Consider the following 23,602-nt stretch of genomic DNA (forward strand, 5'->3'; position numbering starts at 1 on the left):
TACATGGTATACAACTATAAATAGTAAGAGGCCGAAGCGCTTTGAACTAAAAGTATACTTTTAAAATCTAAGTATTTTATAAGAAGTATACTAACACTACGTACATACCAGAAGCAGTATCACATGAAGAACAAAAAAAAGTATTTAGATGTTGGACTCTGCGGTTAAACCTGGACAGTTATGTAATCATATCTGGGATAAATATAGCCTGATCAACTATATTTATTTGAGATACGACCAACATGTGTTTGGGAGTGATAGTGGTGTTGTGACAAGTCTAAAACTTACCAAACTCTATACAAATATGAACACCAGAACAAAGCATACAAACTAAAATACTATAGGAATATTTTGTAGCACTATGATACTAGAGCCAAGCACATTGTAAATATTTCATTCCAAGTGTTGTTATAAATTTCATGATGATTGTTTACTTGTATTAAGTAGACTTCCATTGTAAATAGCTTGATAGAACACTACAACTGTTAGGATAAGATATACACTGTTCAATATCACCTGACTCCTGGCCACTATAGAGGACTTATCTTTATTTTTATCTTAAATTCTTTTAGAGAAAGATGCCTCCGAAGAAGTCCATCCGAAAGAACAAAAATTCACCGTTGCCGCCACCTCCTTACTACGATCCTGTTGTCTTCCAACTAGCAGTAATAGCCGATGTGGCTGCAGCCATGTCGCAGATCAATGCCAGTGGCACAAGTAGGGCGAGTAGTGGTACCAATCCATCTAACCTTCGTGACAGTCATGGACACACAAAGGAGTGTCCGTACAAGGGCTTCACCAATGCAAACCTCGATCCTTTGATGACACAGGAGGAGTTGTTGCACTAACCTGTTGGTTCGAGAAAACCGAATCAATATTCGAGATTTGTGCGTGTCCCGAAACCAGCAAAGTGAATTTTCCAGCATGCACCTTCACTGACAGAGCACTAACTTGGTGGAATAGCCAAGTCAAATCCCTGACTTTGCCGATAGCAAATGCTATGAGTTGGGAGGATTTGAAGGAAATAATGCTCACCGAATACTGCCCATGGGTTGAGATGCAAAAGCTAGAGTAGGAGCTTTAGAGTCTAAAGATGAAGGGCTATGACATTGCTGCTTACACTGCGAGGTTCATTGATCTTGCTCTTTTATCTCTCGGGATGGTCACCTCGGAGGATGATGGGAAAAGAAGTTCTGGAACAAACAAAAGGGATAATATTTACAAGAGCCCTCCAAGAACAGTAAATAATGGCAGTCCATGCTGCTACTATTCCTACTGTTGTTCCCACTACTTAAGCACCTGCCAGTAGATATGTTGGAACCCTCCCAAGGTGCAAAAAATGTAACTTCCATCAGAACGGACCTTGTCGTGATATGCAATGCACCAACTATGGTAGAAAGGGGCACACAACCCGTTTCTACAAAGCACAAGTCCAACCAACCATCAGGCTCCTAGAGTTGGAATAGGACAAGCCTGTTATGGTTGTGGCATTACAAGAGGAATAGCCATAAAGCAACAACTGCGGGCAACACAGGGAAAGTTCTAGCAATAGGCCAAGAGGAGGCAGTTGTTGATCCCACCATAGTCATGGGTACGTTCCTCCTTGACAACTCTTATGCATGCCTTCTCTTTGATAGTGGTGTGGAGAGGAGTTTTGTCAGTCATGCATCTAAACACCTATTCAAAAACAAATCCCAACCTCTAACCGAAACATTCACCATCGAGATGGCTAATGGAAAGAAAGAGAGCACTAATGACGTATTCATAGTGTTGGGTTATTGGTGTTGCATCTTGGGCTTGCTTCTTAGCCCATCCTTTATGCGGTATGGGCCTGTCCATCCGTATCTTGTTTTCTAGGGTTTGTGTATTTATAGATGCTTGCATGCATCTTTTACGTAATCGATAGATCAGGGTTTTACGGTGTAATTATACAAGTTATCTTTTTGTAACCCTAGGATCCTCTACAGTGGAAGTTCTTCATCGAGCTCTGCTAAGGATTGAAAGTTTTAATCATTCGACATATTCAAATCCATTCTTGAGTATTGCTTTACATTCTTTATATACCTGTTTCAAAGATCTAATCGATCTTAAAGATATTTTTATCTCATCAATTGGTATCAGAGCGGGAGGCTGTTTCAAAGATTAGGGTTTGTTCCGCATTAACTAATATTTACTCAGCCGTCACCCCATAATTGACGTATCTCATTACTTGTTCGTTTTTCCCTAATATTATATATTACAAGTCTGATCTTTCAAATAGGTTATTCGATCAAGCATGGACGAGTCGCCATCTAATCCCATTAATATTTCGAACAACATTGGATCAACAACGAAGATTCCCATCCTTTACACCCAAGATTATGAAGTCTGGGCAAATCACTTTGAAGACTATGTTATAGGATCTGAGGACAATGGATACCTCATCTGGGAAGCAATTGTTTCGAGACCCTTTGCTCATTCTGCAACTTCAAGGATTATTAAAACTCAAAAGGAGTATAATGATCTTTTGAAAGATGTTAAAGATGTTGCCCAAGACGAAAAAGATAAATTTCAGTGCAATATTAAAGCATTGAGATTAATCAGATTCGCTCTTCAATCTGACACTTTCAAGCTGGTGAGTTCGTGCACTACTGCCAAAGAAATATGGGACAGGCTTCGGGAATTGTATTCTACGGACGAAGATCTTGAACACTCCATTCAAACCTTACTCTTATCCGAGTTTGGTGAATTCAAGCAGAGAGTCGAAGAAACTGTGACTCAAACGTTCGATCGCTTCAATCATCTTCTTAGCAAGATGATTAAACATGATATTGAAAGGAAGTTGATTGAGCAAAAAGTCACGTTTCTGAACGGACTCAGATCTGAGTGGAGAGTTGTTGTGTCCACAGTTAAAGCTCATGAGCAATTCAAATCTTATTCTCTAGCGAAACTGGTGGGCATACTGAAATCTCAAGAGAAGATCGTACTACAGGAGAAAAATGTAGTTTCAAGCCTGGGTTCCATGGCACTTGTATCCAAAAGTAAAGCGGCGATGGAAGATGAAGACCTCAACTTAGAAGATTATGATCTTACTTCTGAAGACTATGCTATGATGGTATCAAATTCCAAGAGGTTCATCAAGAAAAGATTTCCCACCAATAAGAACCGTAATTGGCAGGGAAGTTATAGCTCTGAAAAGGTCAAAGAAGAACCGAAAGCAGAAGAATCAAAGAAGGAACCAAAAGCTGAAGGAGATTCGGGAGTGAGCTGCTTTTACTGTAGAGGAAAGAATCACTATGCTAAAGATTGTGTCCTCAAGAAAATGGCTGAAAAGGATGAGGAAAAAGATGAAGAAGCATTGTTACTGAAAAAGTTGGATGAGATCAGGAAGAAGAAATCTACTGCTAACTCGTCTATGAATGCTTTAATTGTGCAGGGTTCGATAGCAAATGATGAATTCGGAGGAGTGGAGGTCTGGTCAACCGACTCCGAGGATGATGAAGTAAGGAAGCCTTCTCATGAAAACCTTATGTGGCGAAAGAGAAGGACAGCAGTGGAAGATGCTTGATGGTGTCTGATGTATCTCAGATGAGGGGATATAACACAGATGGTGGGAACAAAGACTCGAAGGAGCAACAGGACATGTGCTTTACAGCAAAACCGCTCAGCATGCAATTCAACGAGCTTGATGAATTAATCAAGAAGGTACAATCCGTGTTTGTTTCATTTAAAGTCCCACAATGCTCATATGAAAAAGAATTAAAAAATGTTAATTCAAGAATTTCTCATCTAGACAGCAACTTAACTCAAACTCGGGTCACCAATTCTAACCTAACTGACCAAATAAGCAGGGTGTCGTCGAAGAGTGAGGAACGGAGGATGTGGATCGAACTGAAAGAGTCGGAGTTAGTCAAAACCAAGGACGAAAACATTTATTTGCAAAGAGACAATTTAAAACTTTTGAAACAGCGAAATGTTTTTTGTTTGATTGCTAAGCGTCTTTACAATAATATCACTCAACTTCATTTGAACTGTGAAATAGGGCAGAAAATTCATCGTATGATCTTGCCTTTTCTTGAGTTTAAGGAAGATGAAATCGACGCTGAAGCATACAATTGTGAAAGTGTGGTTTCGTCTGAGGATGTTAATCCAACGTATATGTATGGTCTAGACAAAATTGAATCTTTTATTAAGTCCAAAGACCATAAGGACATGCTGAAAAACCTTTTGGATGAAAATGATAAACTGAATCTAAGGACCGAAACCATACAAAAATTTGACTCAATGAATGCCAATTTGAGCTTAGAAAATAAAATTGATGTTGAAAATGCATCTGAGCTTAATGAGGATAATGACATGAGTGAAATTTCTGTAGAGGATGAAGTTGACTGTTCTGAGTTTGTCAAGAATGAACCTGAAATCCACAAAAATCTCATCTCAGAAAATTCTGTGGAGTTCGCTCGCTTGTCCCAACAAAAGTCCCCGAAACTTGAAGAAAAAGCTGTTGTTTACCAAAAGGTAAGGACAACACCAAATCAGGTGTATAAGGTCACAGGTGTAACCGAACATCAGACAGCCGAACTCACAGCCATTGTAAACGAAGACAATGCGGATGGTTGTGATGAGTTCTTCTGGTCTGCTCCTATCGATAATGCTGATGAAATTGTTGGTCTATCAAAGCAAACATCCTGGAAAGCAAAAGGAAGATACATTCCTAAGCCACTTAACAAACCTGATAACTTTGACGTGCCGAGTTCTAGTGGTACAAAAGATGTCCCTAAAGATAAGGCAGATTCAAGTGAATCATCATCGGTTCAAAGTGGACCTGTTGACACCAGTCAAAATCAAAAGGTGAACGTCCATCATCAGCCGAAACATATGAGAAATCAAAAACGACAAAGGAATCAGAGATACAAGAAGAATCTTTCTGAAAGAAAACAGTTTTGGCAATCTCAAAATGCCTATTTCTCATATCGTGACAAAAATTTAAAGTCAAAGAAAAATACTGTTGGATCTCAAGAGAGAAATAACAACCGAAAGCAGAAGTTCGGTTCAGAGAACTGTATCGACCGAAAGCAAAAGTTCGGTTCTGAGAACAGTATCAACTGAAAGCGGGAGTTCGGTTCTGAGAGCAAAAGAGACCAAAATTCTAGGTTCGGTTCCACTGATAATCAAAACCAAAAGAGTCACCTAGAATATCAAGTCAAGAAATCATCTCAGTCTAAATTCTCTCATTCTAATTCTTCCAAGCATTCTTCTTCTCAATCTCATTCTAAATCTCCAACTGACCTGAAAAGGAAATCAAAGGTTTCGTCAGTTAAATACGAGACCAAACCAAAAGCATCAAATCCCACTAAGATTAAGGTTTTCACCATCAAAAAGAAAGAGGAGACAACTTTAATAAAAAGAACATATTTTGCTGACATCTCTCTTACTACTCCTGTTCCTGTGAAAGGCTCACGTGGACCCAAGAAACTTTGGGTTCCTAAATCTGTTTAATTTGTGCAGGTTATCAGTGACGAGCAGTTCGATAAAGAATGGTATATTGACAGTGGCTGCTCACGTCACATGACAGGGAGGAAGGAAGAGCTAAGGGAATTCAGATCTCTTTCAAACGGTGGAAATGTCAAGTTCGGGAACAACTCCTTCGGAACCATAAAAGGCTATGGAATGATTACAAACGGTTATTTCACGATCAGGAAGGTTGCATATGTAGAAGGACTACAACATAATCTCATCAGTGTATCTCAGCTTGTTGGAGGTACCGGTCTCAAGGTCTCGTTCGATGATGAGGGTTCGGAAATTGTTGAGAAGCAAACGAACAAAGTTATTCTCAAATCAGAGCGCAAAGGTGAAATGTTTCCCCTAAATCTCAAACCAATCAAAGGGAATCCAGCAATCTGCTTGTTATCAAAAGCACAATCTGATGAAAGTTGGTTGTGGCACCGAAGGCTTTCTCATCTCAACTTCAAAGACATCAACAAACTTGTCGCCGGAGGTCATGTTCGTGGTCTTCCATTGCTCAAGTACGATAGAAAACATTTGTGTGCGGCATGTGAAATGGGGAAGCAGAGTCGTCAAAGTCATCCATCAATTATAAACACAAAAGTTGTTGAACCACTAGAGTTACTTCACATTGACTTGTGTGGTCCCTCATCAATTGAAAGTATCGGCGGTAGCAAGTACATTCTTGTTATTGTTGATGACTTTTCACGTTTTACATGGGTGTTCTTTCTAAAGCTTAAATCTGAAGCGACTCACAAGCTAAAGATGTTCATCAAGCAGGTGGAAGTACAACTAAAGAAAGTCGTTCGAAACATCAGGAGTGACAATGGCCTGGAGTTCCAAAATAAAGAATTCGAAGAATTCCTGACAGAAAGACGAACTACCCACAACTTCTCAGCTCCCTACACACCTCAACAAAACGGTATAGTTGAGAGGCGGAACCGATCCTTGTGTGAAGCAGCTCGAACCATGCTAAGTTTTGCTTCTTTACCTTTATATTTCTGGGCTGATGCTATATCTGCAGCTTGCTTTACACAGAACAGGTCATATCTCAATAAGCGATTCACGCTCACTCCTTATGAGATCATAAACAACAGGAAGCCGAATGTTAAATTCTTCCACGTGTTCGGTTCCCGGTGCTTCATCTTCAATTCTAAAGAGCATCGCAACAAATTTGATGTCAAAGCCGATGAAGGGATTTTTCTGGGCTATTCTCTCACTTCTAAAGCGCACAGGGTATTAAACAAACGTTCAAGGAAAATAGAAGAGACGTATTACGTGACCTTTGATGATAGCTATGTCAAAAAGTCAACAACAAACATAAACTCAACTGGTGAAATCTTTCCTCAAACAGGTCAAGTCACAGCATCAATTGCAAATCTCTTTGGAAGTTTGTCGAGTTATTTGATGAACCAGAGAAGGCTATTAATTCGGAAGCCAGCGCAGCAGACAATAAGGTGGATCATCTGAAGCAACTAGTAGAAGATGCTACAAGGCGAATGAATGAAGGAGTGCCCAGTTCTGGCGCATCAGTCGAGGGGGAGCACGCCGATACTGCAGCGCCCGAAGGTACTGTAGCACCCGAACGCTCCACAATACCAGAAGGCACAACAGCACCCGAAGGTACTGTAGCGTCTGAAGGTACTGTAGCGCCCGAAGGTACTGTAGCACCCGAACGCTCCACAACACCAGAAGGCACAACAGCTCCCGCAGGTACTGTAGCCTCTGATCACTCCACAGCATCTGAAGGCACAGGAGCACCCAAACTCTTCAATATACCCGAAAGTCCGACTATTTCAGAAAGATCTTCATTCGAGGGGGAGAATGCTAATATGCTCTTTGACGATGAAAGTCAATCCGAACCAGAAGAGATGGTAAACGCTGAATTGGATCCTTCCTATGATCCAAATTACCCTCCTCTCATCAAATGGACCAGAAATCATCCAGTCTCTCAAGTTGTAGGTGATGTTTCTGAAAAGGTTCTGACCCGATCACAACTTAAGGAAAAACAAACTTCCCTATTCTCCAAAGTAGAATTCTGTATGTTTAATTCCTTCGTTTCAAAAGTTGAACCCAAGACAGTTAATACTGCTCTTGATCACTCCGATTGGGTTCAAGCTATGCAAGACGAACTGAACGAATTCGAAAGGAACAAAGTTTGGCGCCTCATTCCAACTCCTCAAAATGCATCAGTTGTAGGTCTCAAATGGGTATTTAGGAACAAAATGGACAAGGAAGGGAATGTGATTCGAAACAAAGCACGTCTGGTAGTGAAAGGATACTGTCAGGAGGAAGGGATTGACTATGAAGAGACTTTCGCTCCAGTTGCAAGGCTGGAATCTGTTCGCATTTTTCTGGCCTATGCAGCACACAAAAACTTCGAGGTCTACCAAATGGATGTCAAATGCGCTTTTCTGAATGGAGAACTCGAAGAAACAGTCTACGTGGAGCAACCTCCCGGCTTCGTCAATGAGAAGTTCCCAAATCACTGCTATATTTTGGACAAGGCGGTTTATGGTCTGAAACAAGCTCCTAGGGCCTGGTATGAAACGCTAACAAAGTTTTTAAAGATGTCTAAATTCAAACAAGGTTCGGTTGACCCAACCTTCTTTCGTAAAAAGGAAGGTAACCACCTTATGATTGTACAAATTTACGTCGATGATATCATCTTTGGCTCAACAAATCTCAGCTTAACAGCTGAATTCAGAAAGCTGATGGAGACTAAATTTGAAATGAGCTCCATGGGTCCGGTTAATTTTTTTCTTGGATTAAATATTAGACAGGGACCCGAAGGCATCTTTATCAACCAGGAAGCATACACCAAAACTCTTCTTGCCAAATTTGGTATGATGGGAGATTCAAAGGTCAAGGTTCCAATGGCTTTCGGAACCAAACTCACCCCTTCACTGGAGAAACCAGCAGTTGACATTACGCTATACCGCCAGATGATTGGGTCATTAATGTATCTTACTGCTAGCAGGCCTGACATCATGTTTTCCGTATGTTATTGTGCTAGGTTTCAGGCAAACCCACGAGAACCTCATATGATTGCAGTGAAGAACATACTTAGGTATCTGAAGCGAACTACCTCTCTCGGTCTTTGGTATCCATCCAACTTAGGCTTCTTCGTTCAAGCCTTCTCTAATGTAGACCTTGGAGGATGTGGTTTAGACAGGAAAAGCACCACAGGGGGTTGCCAATTCCTTGATGGGAAATTGGTCAGCTGGCAGTCAAAGAAGCAAACATGCGTTTCCCTTTCTACAGCCGAAGCAGAGTACATTACAGCCACCTCCTACACATCTCAAGTAATATGGATCCAAAGCCAGCTCCGGAATTATGGACTTAACATGAAAAAGATCCCACTATATTGCGACTCAGAAAGTGCAATCAGGATCTGTCACAACCCAGTGCAACACTCTAAGACCAAGCATATAGCACTACGGTATCACTTCATTAAGGATCATGTGGAGGATGGTAATGTTGAAATTCACTTTGTTCGTACCACCGATTAACTGGCAGATATCTTCACCAAAGCCCTACCTGAAACCAGTTTCAATAAAATCCTTCATGGTCTAGGAATGATGGAATCTGAATCGGTACCAAAGACTTCATCCCAAAGTTAAAAAGTAAGGAGCGAAATGAACCGAACGTTCGGTCCATTTCGGGTTCGGTTCACATGGGAACCGAAATGAACCGAACGTTCGGTCTATTTTGGGTTCGGTCTCGTAACACATATTTTCGCTCAATCTCAAAAAGATGTTGTCTATGGTTGTACACATTTGTAAAGCTGTTTTCTAAAATTCAAAAATATTTTTTTTAAACCGAAATGAACCGAGCGTTCGGTCCATTTCGGGTTCGGTTTATTTTTTTTTATTTTTTTTATTTACTTTGTTTGGTTTTTCTCTTTCTTTATTTTACCTAGTTAAGCGTCCCTAGAAGCATGATGCTGCATGTTGTCCAAAGCCTCAACTGATTTTGAATAAAAGCCTTAATGACTAGGTATATACAAACCTTGTCTTCCCAATAAGGCTGCTCCATTTATTCTAATCATGAGCTACCTGACTCTCTTCTCATATGAGTTGAGAGTTTACTGCTTGGTCACTATTTTCAGCAGAGGTACTATCGTTTTTCTTCACCACCCTACTTTTCTCCATCATATTTCGGTCCCATATCGTAACCCTTGAGACTCTCAGAATTAACCACTGAGGTTTATGGTTACAAAATATCTGTGTTTATGATCTAAGCCACGTGTCACTACTTGCTTAGTGAAACCCAAAATTCACTACCTATCATGAATTGACGGTCAACATGAAATCTCTCTTTGTTTGTGCGATTCTTATGAATTTTTTATTTACCATAACATTTCTTCCCGTAGAATCCAGTTTAAATTTTCCTTTTTTGAGATTTCACCATCATATATTTTTCCAAGTCACTATATCTGTTATCCAGCCTACTTGTTCAACAGACCACATCGGTCTCACAAGTACTTCATTTAGTCTCGGTCTTATGTCAAGGTCCGGGTTTCTAAATTGAAGCGAAAGCCACCCTTTTATGTCTAACAAAAAGATGCCTTTCAACACTTCTTAAAAAGTGCTTGATCGTAATTCAATGGGAATCCATACAAACACTTTAAGGTCTCTCTTGACCTTGAAGAAAGTGATTCGTGCCCGGGATCATCTGTTTTGTGTCTAATTTGACATCACTCTTCCCCTATATATCTCGCTTTATTTCCTTATCTTTTACACTCTATGCACGAAAATCTTTGATTTTCCAAACTTCTCGTTCAGTTACTTTATAATCTTATGTTTGGATGACAACTATTAAACAAATAAGATGCTGACTCAGCCGACAGAGTAACGGCCTCAATAGTGAGGTGATGTGCACGCGTGCAAAACGGAACAATTCTTCTCTCTCCTGCGTAATCATCGGGGGTGCCAACCATCGCGCTTCAGTCAAATCTGAAATCGTTTTATTGTATCAAGAAGATTTGGGGATGGTCTTTCTCTCTCCTCTACCCACGGTATAAAAGGAACTCATCTGCTTCATTCCCAATTTACCACATTCAAAACTCAAACGAGCAAAATCGGACGATTTCTCATCTACTGTTCATCATCTTCTACCTTCAACCATGGCGGATTCTTCATCAGTACAGGAAACCTCCTCCCGCACAAATATTCTTCCAATCCGTGCCCAACAAAGTCTGGTGATTGATCTCAACCCTAAGGCTTACGAAAATTACATGTATCCCATGGTGGAGTGCCTCAAATACTCTCCGTGGTGATCGCTCTTTCCAAAGTTGAGCTTGTACCAATGGAATGCCTTTCCCAGGTCTTCTCCACAGCCCATTATGACAGATCAGTGGATCGCATCTACTTTGATCTTCTTTCTCACAAGACCTCCATCTCTAAGCAACGATTCTGTTGGCTTCTAGGCTTTGAAGCTGATGAATCTAGGGTTAATCCCGACACCATTACCGTTGGGCAATTATTTTCGATGTTTTACAATATGGGGTACACGCAGATTCTCACAATGGTCACAAAATTCAAGAAATCGTGTCTCCCTCCTCCATGGAATGGTTTCTTCACCATTCTCTTCAGAGGGATCTCCGAGCATAGTTCTGGTTCTGATGGGGCCAGCAAACTGTTTATGACCATTCTCTATGGTCTTTATCATGGCCTTAACCTTGACTATGGCTAGGTTCTATGGCAGCAACTCATTCAAAGCCTTGCCTCCTCCTCTCGCCACACTGAGGTATCTTACGCCAGGTTCTGGACGCTCATCACCAAGTGGGCCATGGATAAATTTTATGTTCCTACTGTTGCAGGTTCCCTTCTCTCCAACATCAGCGTCTTCCACACCACCAAAATAATTGTCACCAATCCGACAAAATTTTCTTTCGTCGGATCCATTCCGGACTCTATGTCCGATGGGGTGTCAAAGGAGAGCATCATCATGAAATCCTACAAGGACTTTCGTCCTTCGGGCCCAAGGGAACTTTCTGCTGAAATGGTTCAGTCCATTAATGATGCAGATAAACCTGCTGCTCGCGGAAAGAAACCCGAGCAAGGGAAGATAAAGAAAGCAGCAAAGGGGGCAAAGGGTCCTTCTCCTAAGAAGCGAAAACCCTCAAAACCAGATCTTTCCCCACCAGCAAAGAAGAAGAGGGTCCAACCCAAGAGAAAACTTATTCTCTCCTCTTCCTCCAGCGACTCAGAAGAGAATCACTCTGACTCCAATGAGTCAACTAGAGGCGAAACCCCGCCTCACTCCCCTGATCATGAGGTACATATTTCATCAAAACCTCCTTCACCTTCTCCTATACCCACTTCTTCCATTCCCATCATAACCTCCTCCATTTCCATTCCCTCCATATCTGACCCTATTTCCATTCCCCCCATAACTACTCCTCTTCAAACCACATCAACCACCCTTCCCCCACCACTTTTTACAGAAGCCACCACCACTACCACCCGTGAGGTTCTAACCAACGTATCTGATACGGGGGTTTCTACTTCACAACCCGAACCTACATCTGCACCCGAACCCACTATCACTACCGAACCACCCACTGCACCCTTATCTCCCACTCCATCTGCTGAAACCGAAACCTTTTTGGGAGGGGAGGATACCGTTTTTGACTCCATCTACTACAGCCCCTATCAACTTCAGAGTGATGATGATGATGATGCTCCGGTCACCAAAAAGCACATCAAGGAGCTCCACGAGAAGATTGACAATCTTGTGGCTTCTTCCTCCTCCTCAACATCTCACTTTTCAGAGGCTGTTATTCAAAGTATGGTGGAGTCACTTACAAAAGCACATGAAGCCTCTATCAGCACGGCTGCTGCTGCCATTGATAAATCCACGCAGGCTAGTGCTGTAGCGACCGAAAAAGTCGAAAAACTATTTCAAGACGCCCAGATCTGGCTGGAGTCTTTACAGGAGGATTCAGAGTTAAACACTAAGAAGATCCGCACCGTTGTGGAGAAGCTGGTCCATTCCTTCGAGATGGAAAAAGATCAATTTGCCAGCTTCCGCCAAAAACTCAAAGAAGACAACCAATCATTTCAGTCTTCGGTTGTGGATCGTCTTCTCTGATTCCAAGCCACTCTTGCCGCCGAATCTATCACAAAGGAAGAGCTTGCCCGAAAGTCTTCCGAGCTTACCTTGGCAACTCATCAGCTCTCCCAGGCTGAGAAGGAGATCGATTCTCTTCGGTCCGAGAAAGCTGTGGTCAGGAGTTGTGTTTCAGATGTCCACAGAGCTTTGTCTAATATCATTGAAGCCCATGATCTGATTCTCAACTATTCGGTGAGGCGAAGTCTTGTAGAGAAGCTCGCTCCTGCTCTTGCCCTTCTTAGCCGTATTGAATGCATTCCTGAGCAGGAGGACCATCCGAAACAAGGGGGAGAAAAGAAGAAGTCCACAGCTCAACAGAAACCCCCTCCAAGTTCCCTACCTCAATCAATTCCACTTTCATCACTTGTCCCTCCAAAAGCACCCAAACCAACATCTGGTCCTTCATCAGGTTTGAGTGCTCAAGCCAAAGCCAAACAAATTGCCAACGACAGTGATGAAAGTGATGATCAAGAGCCGATTGTCAGCTTGGTCAGGAAGCAGACCAGAGAGAGAGAACTGGATGAAAATGCTCGAATAGTCAGGGAAGCCGAGGCCAAGGAGAGGAAGATGAAGGAGGCTCATGATCTCCTTGAACGCAAGAAAACTCTGTTTCCTCCTTGGACCCTCGAGGTGCTCATCAAAGAAGCCATTGAGTCCCCTTGCACTCTATGCCTAGAACCGGTCATCTCACTAGACCGTGTCAACTCAGTCGATTCCCAATTCGACATGCCCCTGACCCGAAAGGCCTTCATCTTCCATGCATTCGCTCATATAGCTGAAGTTCCCCATCCTCACCCGAAGGTGGATAGGGAGCTTATAGACTATTACCTGAGGACTGATCAACCTCAGTACCAAACTTGGAGCGAATAGAAGATAACTAACGTTCGAGTACTCAAGCCTGTTCGTGAAGGTAACTTTGTTAATGTCAGATTCAAGGTCTTGAGGGGATCTGAAAAATCTGAGCACTCTATCTCTCTGGCTGATCTTCCCAACCTTAACCCTCAGGATTGGATCGTTCTGCACAACATTCTTCTTGTCAATGAAGCTGAATATGGTCCGGTCATAGACCATTTCAAGAGAATGTTAGTTTGCTATATTTTGGAGGTGGCTAAGCTTGATCAAGAGATTGCTAATATCCTGAGGAAGAAGCCCATCATCACTCCAGTCGGTTCTGCTAGTGATATAAACCGAATGAAGATAGGAAAGATTGACCCGAAACATAACTCAGTCATGTTCACTAGAGTAGAAGGCCAGAAATGCCTGTTTTCTTTGGCTGACAAACATCTCTACACCACTACTTGTCTAGAGCATGTTCTGGGTATAATCAATCGTTGCAAGCAGAACACGGATAGTGATAAAAAGTACTTCAATGATATGATAAACTGGTACATTCACTTCCGTCAAACACTACTTGCTATCATCCCCTGCCTGTTCAAGACAGTCAAGAAAGCCAGTGCTGCGGGGGCAAGCAAGCTGGAGTGAAGTCTCGCCTCAATTGACGCAAAGGGGGAGATTGTTGGGTTATTGGTGTTGCGTCTTGGGCTCGCTTCTTAGCCCATCCTTTACGCGGTATGGGCCTGTCCATCCGTATCTTGTTTTCTAGGGTTTGTGTATTTATAGATGCTTGCATGCATCTTTTACATAACCGACAGATCAGGGTTTTACGGTGTAATTATACAAGTTATCTTTTTGTAACCCTAGGATCCTCTACAGTGGAAGTTCTTCATCGAGCTCTGCTGAGGATTGAAAGTTGTAATCATTCGACATATTCAAATCCATTCTTGAGTATTGCTTTACATTCTTTATATACATGTTTCAAAGATCTAATCGATCTTAAAGATATTTTTATCTCATCACATAGGATGCACTCTCACTCTAAACGATTATTCCTTTCCAATCGACCTTATGCCGATCTCCATAACAAGCTTCGATGTCATCATTGGCATGGATTAGTTGATCCCTAAATGTGCTGATATTCTTTGTTACGTAAAACCCTTTTGTCTCAATTTGCCAAATGGCGAAACCCTCATTATCTATGGCAACAATCTCAGCACGAACCTTCATATCATTTCTTGCATCAAAGCTTAAAAATACTTGTGAAAGGAGTGTCACGCATTACAGGCGCATGTAGTCAATGAAAAACAAGAAGTTAAAGAACTCGAGAGCATCCACAAAGTCTGCAACTTTACTGATATCTTCCCCAAAGATCTTCCATGAGTCCCTCCCGAACGCCAAGTCGAGTTCTGAATCGATTTGATCCTGGAGCTCGGTAGCTAAATCCCCTTATCATCTAGCACCGACAGAAATGCAGGAATTATCCAGCCAGCTGAACGAACTACTCAACAAGGGATTCATTAGACCAAGCTTCTCACCTTAGGGAGCACCCGTCTTGTTCGTAAAGAAGAAGGATGGATCTTTCCGGATGTGCATTGACCATCGCGAGCTCAACAAACTCACCATTAAGAATCGCTACCCTCTACCTAGAATTGACAGCCTCTTCGATCAACTTCAAGGAGCCAACTACTTTTCAAAGATGGACCTAAGATCAGGGTACCATCAATTACAAGTCTAGGAGAGTGATGTTCCCAAGACATCATTTCCGACTCGGTATGGTCACTACGTGTAACATCCGGACTTCCAGGTATATTGTTTATTTATGTTTTGGGAAGGACTATTAAGCGACTCGACGATTTAGTGCTACAACACATCGAGTAGGGTCGTAATATGCTACATGGATTAATGATCTACTCGACGAGTCCAAAGAGCCGACTCGCCGAGTAGATGCTATGAAGAGAAACCCTAAATCCCTGGGTTTGGGGCCTATTTAATGGCACTTATAGCCTCATTTGCAACTCACCTTCACTGAGAGGAAACCCTAATCGGCCATTTAGCTTAGAGAGAGAGTTTTGATCTAACTTTGAGTGTTTGGTGCATCTTTTGAAGAGGAATGAAGGATTACAAGCCAAGGGAAGAGAAGGAGTTGTTAGATCCGTGGTTATTTCACCTTAGAGCTTCTGGGAAAGGTATAAAGCTTGCACCTTTCTTATTTTGTTGAATAGATCTCATGATTTTGGGAGTTTAGGGCTTTTTATCCATCTAATATGAGGACCTTGGTATCGTTTGAATGAGAAAAGAGTCTGAATGGACTCGTTGAGTCGAGGAGCCGACTCGAAGAGTCGGTTAGGGTTTGTCCCGATAAGCTGACCATGCTATAACTCGGCGAGTTAGGGGTTAACTCGGCGAGTTGGACCTTCACGAAGCTTCTGAGGTTCAACTGGACTCGACGAGTCACACGAGTGCACTCAACGAGTTAGATCAAACTTGGACTGTTGGCTAGAGTTTGACTTCTGTTGACTTTAGGGTTGGCCAACATGAGTAATGGCGACCATGGTGGGGTAAAATGGTCTTTTACCAATTCCAATAATTTGATAGAAATAGAGAATAACCTTAGTGAAATTTAGTACGAATAGAGTATTAATTAGAGATGGTTATCCTATGTATTAGGTGGAGGCTAGTTCGAGATTTCCGAGCACGAGACTTGTACTCACTAGCTTTCGAAGTGAGTCTTCTCACTATACTTACTATGAGTGGTATCCTTGTGTGACTGAGATGCCTTATGTGATTATTTGTGTTATGGCGCTACTTTGCATGTTGTTCTTGTGATTTATGCTTATTGTTGTGAACTTATTGAGTTAGGGTCGGCGGGTCCTCCCGAGTAGTGGGATTGGAGGGTCTCCACTGGAACACATTGACTAAAGGGTCGTATTGAGTTAGCCTCGAGTGGCTAATGTGATATGTGTGGTATTTTGGGGAACCCACTAAGTTTTGTGTTTATCGTGTTATGTGTTATGTGTTTCAGGTACTTCTACGGATCACGGGAAGACGTCGGCCTGATTGTACACACATCAGTGATTGAGTTATGATTTAGAGGATCCTGGAGTTTTGAAATATAAACAGTTTTTGATATGGGATATGATGATTTGAAATTGTGGCATTTTGTATTTATTGAGACAAATGTGTTTTTAAATTGAAAAAAATGGGTTTGAATTTCACATTGTTACATTCGAGATGCATTAAAAAAGGGGGATTTGTTATAAAATAAACGCACATGAATCTTATGAAATGGTAGTCTCTCACGTCTCAAATTAGGTTAAGAAGAGTAAAAACAACAAACATTGATGCAAAATTATGACATTAAATGAATAACATGACTGGAAATGAATACATGTAACAATCTAAAATGAAAATTGAACCAAAATAGTAACATATATTCACTGCAAAAGTCCATTGATAGAAAAAAAAATCAAAATGATTCAACATAATGAAATAGAACTCTTAATCAAGCTTAAATCGATATTAAATTATCAAAAGCGTTGACTATTAAACACTCATTACCAGGAACCATTAGCAGAGACATCCATGAACAGAGTCGATAACAATTTTTGGGGTGAACTTTTGGAGAAGTCAAATTTTGGATTAGATTGAGGTAAAAATTTTATTTTCATTTGGGTTTTGGGGGAAACAATGATTGAATTTCGAGATTGAAAAGGGAACATGATAGTAATAATGAATAATTGTTGGTAGATTGTAGTCGATCAGTTCATGTGCGTCTTCCAAATGGTTAACCACAATCTAAATTGAAAGTAATAATAAACTCATAATCATATTGTACATGTTTACATTTTATTCAGTATCATCATAGACATCATAATCTTAGATGATATTGTTTAAACTTCTCCATTACACACCATCATCTACCACCGCCATCTTCACCTTCAATTCTTTATCCATTAGTTTGTTCATCTGTCCGATTGGGTTAATAGGCATGTTATATTTTCATAAACTTCTCTGAAGTTTATTATGAATTAGGTTAGGGTATAGCAAGAAGGCATATCCATTGAGCACCTTATTCTTCATCTTTATCCAGTGATGAATCTTGGTCTCATTTCAAAAAACACTTCACACATGTTTACCAGGTTCATCTTTGCCTTAAAGTACACAAGAATCTCCCATCTAAAATTGAAAGAACACATAAAAGGTCACAAGCAGAAAAAACCAAAATCAATCCAAGAAACTGACATACACACGTAGTGAAAACAAAGTTGCATCTAGTTAAACACAAACACACAATCAGAGGATACCCTAGATTCCAATATGTACCCAGATGTGTGTTATTTCATATAATCGAAGATAGAAGGTGCACCAAGAAATTACAGAACAAGAAAGACGCAAATAACTTTTTTGGCAACCAAAATTAGACAGACGAAAAGATGATATCGGTGAATGCAGTTACGATCAGTGGCTTTGGAGAACAACTGAGGAGATGATGGTCGACAACTCCTGCAACGTAGCTTCGTTTGCAAAAGTGACGAAATGGGTAGAGATAGACATAAGAGTAACGAGGTCGTATGACGGTGAACAAAGGATTTGAAACAGGTGGCGAGCATGCAAGAAAAGTGCAATAGATCTGCTCAATACCAGTCGATCACCACCCAAACTCAGCCAACAAAAGCAAAACAATAACCACCATCTCAAAACTAAGCATTGTTCATAAACAATGCTCATATATCTTCTAATAAAAGAGTATACAATTTGTTATTTGTCATTTTTTTTTATAATTTTTAATTTCTTTTCTCATACTCTTTAAAAATGATACATGTTTTTTTCTATGATTTTACATTTAAATTTAAATCTTTTTTAAGTCCCTTAAATTAGCATTATCAATAGAGAATTTGAAATTTAAAATAATTGGTAATCAATTATGCGATCCATGATAGAAAAAAAAAATCAATTATAAATAAGTTCCTATTTTACTTATTTTGTTCTTCTTTTTTATATTTTTATAAATTTGTTTAAATTATTTTTGTTAAAGTTATTCTGTATTTTATTTTTATTTATCAACATGTATTACATGTATTATAACCTAGTCTAGAATAAAAATAAAAATATAAGATTGGAACTCAATATTTATGATTTATCATAAACAGTAAGTTGGTATATTCAAATTCATTTGTTAAATAAGTTAGTCCAAAATATTTAGGAATAAAGATATTTGTTTTATGCTTATAAAACAATTGAAATAATGTTTCTTTTCTTAATCTATTAAGATGAATCTTAATATTTTTTTGAAGTGGCAAAATTTTTTGGATATCCGATGTGATATCTAAATCCGTATCTGAAAATTCAGATATCCGAAATTTCAAATACAGAATACTCATTATTTGAAATTTTCGGGTATTCGGTTTTGAACGCCCCTACCTCCGGCTTGCTTTTAAGGATGAGGGGAAAAATCTTGAAATAATATTTCCCTAGATTGGTTTATGTTTGTTTTTCTTTTTATAATCTTGGTTATTTATATCAATTTTATATTTTGAAGTAATGAAATATTAGGATTTTTATTTAGTTAGTTACTAATTTTTTTATTAAATTTAAATTATTTATTAACATTTAATTTCTAAAATTAAAGTATTTTACTATAAAAAAAATTGAAAGATGATCGGTTTCTTGAAGAGTGAAAATATAACATGAAAAGAAAATGAGATGACGATTGAAATAATATTTAAAAAAAAAATGAAATGTGAAGATAGATGCATTATTGAATCTTGCATTGAATCAAGAACAAAAAATTTTAAGAAATTCTAATGATTTTCAAAAATAATTATTTATTTAAATTTTAAACAATTTCCACGTCAGAATTTATCACGAAGTCCATTACAATATAATTCTCTTTCTAATTATTATTTTTTATCAAAGATTTTTCCGAATAAATAGATGAATAAATATAAAAGATGGTTAGTTTGTTTAAATATGTCTTTTTTAATTATTACTACAAGTCAAGATATAATATTATTTATAAGTTACCCATTTTTAGATTGTAGTTGATAAATAGATTAATATACAATTAATAAATTGAAACAAATTAAGTGGTGTGCCACTCACACACACACACACCCAAGACCCTAAATGCATTCGTCGGTGCACCCACATGGACTACATCACATCACCGAGCCCTTGTCTTTATTTTCTGCCTTATCCATATTTAGAGGGGCAAAAAAAGAAGTATTCAATAATGAGGGGTTATAATGAAACTTCTTCAGCTATAAGAACTCCATGCCTATTCCTGGTTTGAAGAGCACAGAACACAAGCATCCATCAATGGCTTCTAAAATTACAGTAATGCCCTTTCACACACTCAGTGTGACAATATTGGTGGTGGTGCTTCTTGTGCATTTGCATGGAACAGAAGCACAACAACAGCCATTGGTGCAGGGGCTTTCTTGGAATTACTATCAAAAAAGCTGTCCAAAATTGGAATCAATTATTAAAAAACAGTTGGAGAAGGTGTTCAAGAAGGATGTGACTCTTGCTGCTGCTCTACTTAGAGTTCACTTCCATGATTGCTTTGTTCAGGTATAAAATATAAATATATTTATATTTCCAATTGTAACAATTTTTTTTTTTACAAAATAGAAATATGCTTTTTACCAGGGTATATTCGTCTTTTTGTCCGAACTACTTTTTAAGTCAAGAAGAATTGTCTTGTTGTACATAACTAACAAGTACAAGGATTTATTCATTAATAGAATAATTGAATAAATATTTCAGTTAGGAAAACTAAAAATGGTTGTGTGAGTTTTGTATTTAACAAAAATCATTTAGATTTAGTTTTTCGAAATAAAACATGAATATATACATGTTTAAAAAATGATTTTTTTTGCAATAGATTAAAACAATAAATTGAGGGGTATATGGAAAAACTGAACCCTTTTAAGTTTTAACTTTAAAGTATGACCTTATATTTTAAGTATGTTCAAATTGAATAGTTGATTAACGATTGATGTTGGAAATTGAAATTTAAACGTGTATCAACATAATTTTGTGTAATTTTTTTAAAATTGATTTATTTTAGAGAATCCACTTTTAGAAAGTGGAGTACGGTCTTAGAATAATCAAGTGTTTTTATTCCCAAAATATTCCTTTGAACCACGTTTTTTTTTAAGAAAAAAAATTAATAATGATATTTGTCTTTTTTTAGTTTGATTAATAATTTAATATACAAGACCTATAGGAAAGATTCCTCAGCATCATTTTGCGAAAAAATGTCAGGCTTTCCAACAAATAGATCACTTAAGATGATCATACCTTTTAATCTATAACTCTAAAATTTGTATTTGATCGACTTATTATAACATTCATGTAGTTTGATTAGAATTTCAATGATCATAATTCGTATCCATTTTATGATATGAATATGATGACATCTTAATTCGTATCCATTTTATGATATGAATACAATGATGTCTTCAACAGGGTTGTGATGGTTCGGTGTTGTTAGATGGATCGGCTAGTGGACCCGTTGATAGCGAAAAGACTGCACCACCAAACCTAAGCTTGAGAGGTTATGATGTCATTGAGGATCTTCGTAGTCGGGTTAACAAAGAATGTGGTTCGAATATTGTTTCTTGTTCCGATATCACTGCTATTGTTGCTCGTGATGCCGTTGTCTTGGTAAACCCTTATACACTCTTGATCTTATTTCAAGATTTTACTTTTATTTGATCAAATCATAAATGTAACAACATAAGATAATACTTAAACCAATAGTCTTCTAACAACAACAACAACAACAACAACAACAACAACAACAACAACAGACTCTGAAAATCGAAAATCCCATTGTTAATACTTAAACCTATAACCTCGTTCATTTGTTTAAATGTTTTAACAAACTTGTTATATAAACAGACAGGTGGACCACAATATAAAGTTCCATTAGGTCGAAGAGATGGAGTAACATTTGCCACAAGAAATGCGACACTTGCAAATCTTCCATCACCATTTGTCCCAACAGACACACTGCTAACGAACCTAGCGCTCAAGAAATTTGACGCCACTGATGCTGTGGCCTTATCTGGAGCCCACACCATCGGTGTCGCGCATTGTACTTCTTTCACTCGACGTCTTTACCCTACACAAGACACAACCATGGATAAAACATATGCTAGCAACCTTAAACGTGTATGCCCGAATGCTAATACCAATGCAACCACAAACATGGATCTTAGGTCTCCGAATGTATTCGATAACAAGTACTTTGTTGATCTCATGAACAGACAAGCACTCTTGATATCGGATCAAGATTTATACACTGATAAAAGGACACGCTCTATTGTTACAAGCTTTGCGGTTAATCAAACATTGTTTTTTGAGAAATTTGTAGATGTTATGGTGAAGATGGGGCAAATGGAGGTGTTAACAGGCAAACAAGGTGAAATTCGTAAAAAATGTTCGGTGCGAAACTCGAACGAGTTGTTCATATCGAGTGTTGTTGAGGGTGACAACATGGACAGTGTCGAGAGTCTTTGAGGTTTTCGAAAGTTCTTTGTATGTTTGGGTGGTTAGATTCATGTTATCGTTTGATGTTTTCTGATGTATGAACGTTTTGCTTTGTGTTAACAAAATCTTTTCGAACACTTAACCTTTGATGGAATTGTGATGGCTTCTTTTATGGAGAAACAGAATTTAATTGATGAGATGATACTCCATGTTTGACATATCAGCAACAGTATGCTAGTTTGGAAAATATAAGAGGAAATCAAGTATTTGTCAAATATAATAACCAATGTGTGTTAAATCTGCAAAAGACGACCCTATATATTCATGTTTTCAGATTAATACGAAGGAAATTAATAAACAAATTAATTTAGTGGAGGACCACGACACAATAGGTGGCAAGAATAATGAAAACCATTTTTTTTAATAGTGAGCAGATTTTATTAATGAAAACTAGGTGGGGAGCCCGCGTTGCGGGGTCGGATGCGACAATTTTTTCCGTCGTTTGTTCTTTGTAAATGTTATTTGATCAACTATTTGTTTATAGTTTGAGTATTGTTATGGGACAGTAATATTGTTTTATTATGGATAATTTTTTTTGTTGTCAGATAAGGTATTTATCGAAATATATGCTTCATGGGTTTTCCCTCATTAAGTGTTGTTTAAGTATAACATTAGCTAGCTCAAAAAACATTTGATAAAATGACAACACACGTATCTGATAAAAGCAAAGTCACCAAAAAAAAAAAAAAAAAAAAAATCAATTTGTTGATCAATGTGTGTTATAGTATGCTAATAAGTTCAATTATCGGCTTTGTTAGATTCCATAAGCCCTGAGAAAAGAAAAGAAAAAAAACGTATCAGGACTTTGAAAAACTAATAAATACAGTCAAGACTTCTTAGTTATCTACAATCCTAAAGAAAACTTGATGGGCTCCAAAAAGTGAAAAAAGTTAGCTACGCACTTACCGGTTTATGTACAGTTTGACAAAAGTTTGCAGGCAAAAGAGAGGCTAAAAGGCCTGAATAATCTGGTGTGATGAATGAGGTTTTGCATTTCAATGTAGTTATATAGACAAAAGGAGCAATGCACTCTCAAAAAATGAAATTTGAAAAATGTCAACACATATAATCTATAATGAATACTTACCAACATTATCTTTCAAAACCAAAATCAACATACCCTTCCATGATTCCTTGATTAGCCTTTGAAACCTTTGCACCTCATAAATAGCAATGCCCTGAAATCAATGAAAAAAAAACACAACATAAAGATACTAATGCTTTTTATTTTTTTTTTCCTTTAACCCACGAAGATAAATGAAACCCGAAAAAAAAAAAAAAAAAAAAAACATGAACATAAAAAGAACGTAAATACATACTATTCTTATCCAAATTCACAACTTTAAGAATCAAATGACATAATCAATAAGCTCACCTGGGAAGTTGGAGTCTCTTTTGGTGAGTGTTTCGCCTCCTTTACAAGTTTATCTAATCACCCTATTTCTCATTACTTAGGTTTTAACCTGCAATCTTGCTATCACTATATTTCAAGATATGATCATATTGATTAGAAGCTAAAAATTGTACATAGAAACACATTGAGGGCTTACAGATCGAATAAGGAAATACTTGTTACCATGAACTTTGGGGTTGAAGTTGGACT

General features: G+C 38.5%; 1 protein-coding gene across 1 annotated transcript; it reads left to right on the forward strand.

Annotated features, from left to right (window-relative positions):
- The first annotated feature begins 19,698 nt into the window (after positions 1-19,698).
- On the forward strand, positions 19,699-22,076 carry LOC145000539 (peroxidase 12-like). The gene is made up of 3 exons (XM_078959779.1): positions 19,699-20,013; positions 20,914-21,111; positions 21,349-22,076. The coding sequence occupies exons 1-3, from the start codon at positions 19,714-19,716 to the stop codon at positions 21,967-21,969; spliced, it is 1,119 nt and encodes a 372-aa protein (XP_078815905.1). The 5' UTR covers positions 19,699-19,713; the 3' UTR covers positions 21,970-22,076.
- Positions 22,077-23,602: the final 1,526 nt, after the last annotated feature.

This window comes from Lactuca saligna, chromosome 6 (assembly GCF_052625555.1).
Source record: "Lactuca saligna cultivar CGN05327 chromosome 6, ASM5262555v1, whole genome shotgun sequence".
Taxonomy (NCBI): Eukaryota; Viridiplantae; Streptophyta; class Magnoliopsida; order Asterales; family Asteraceae; genus Lactuca; species Lactuca saligna.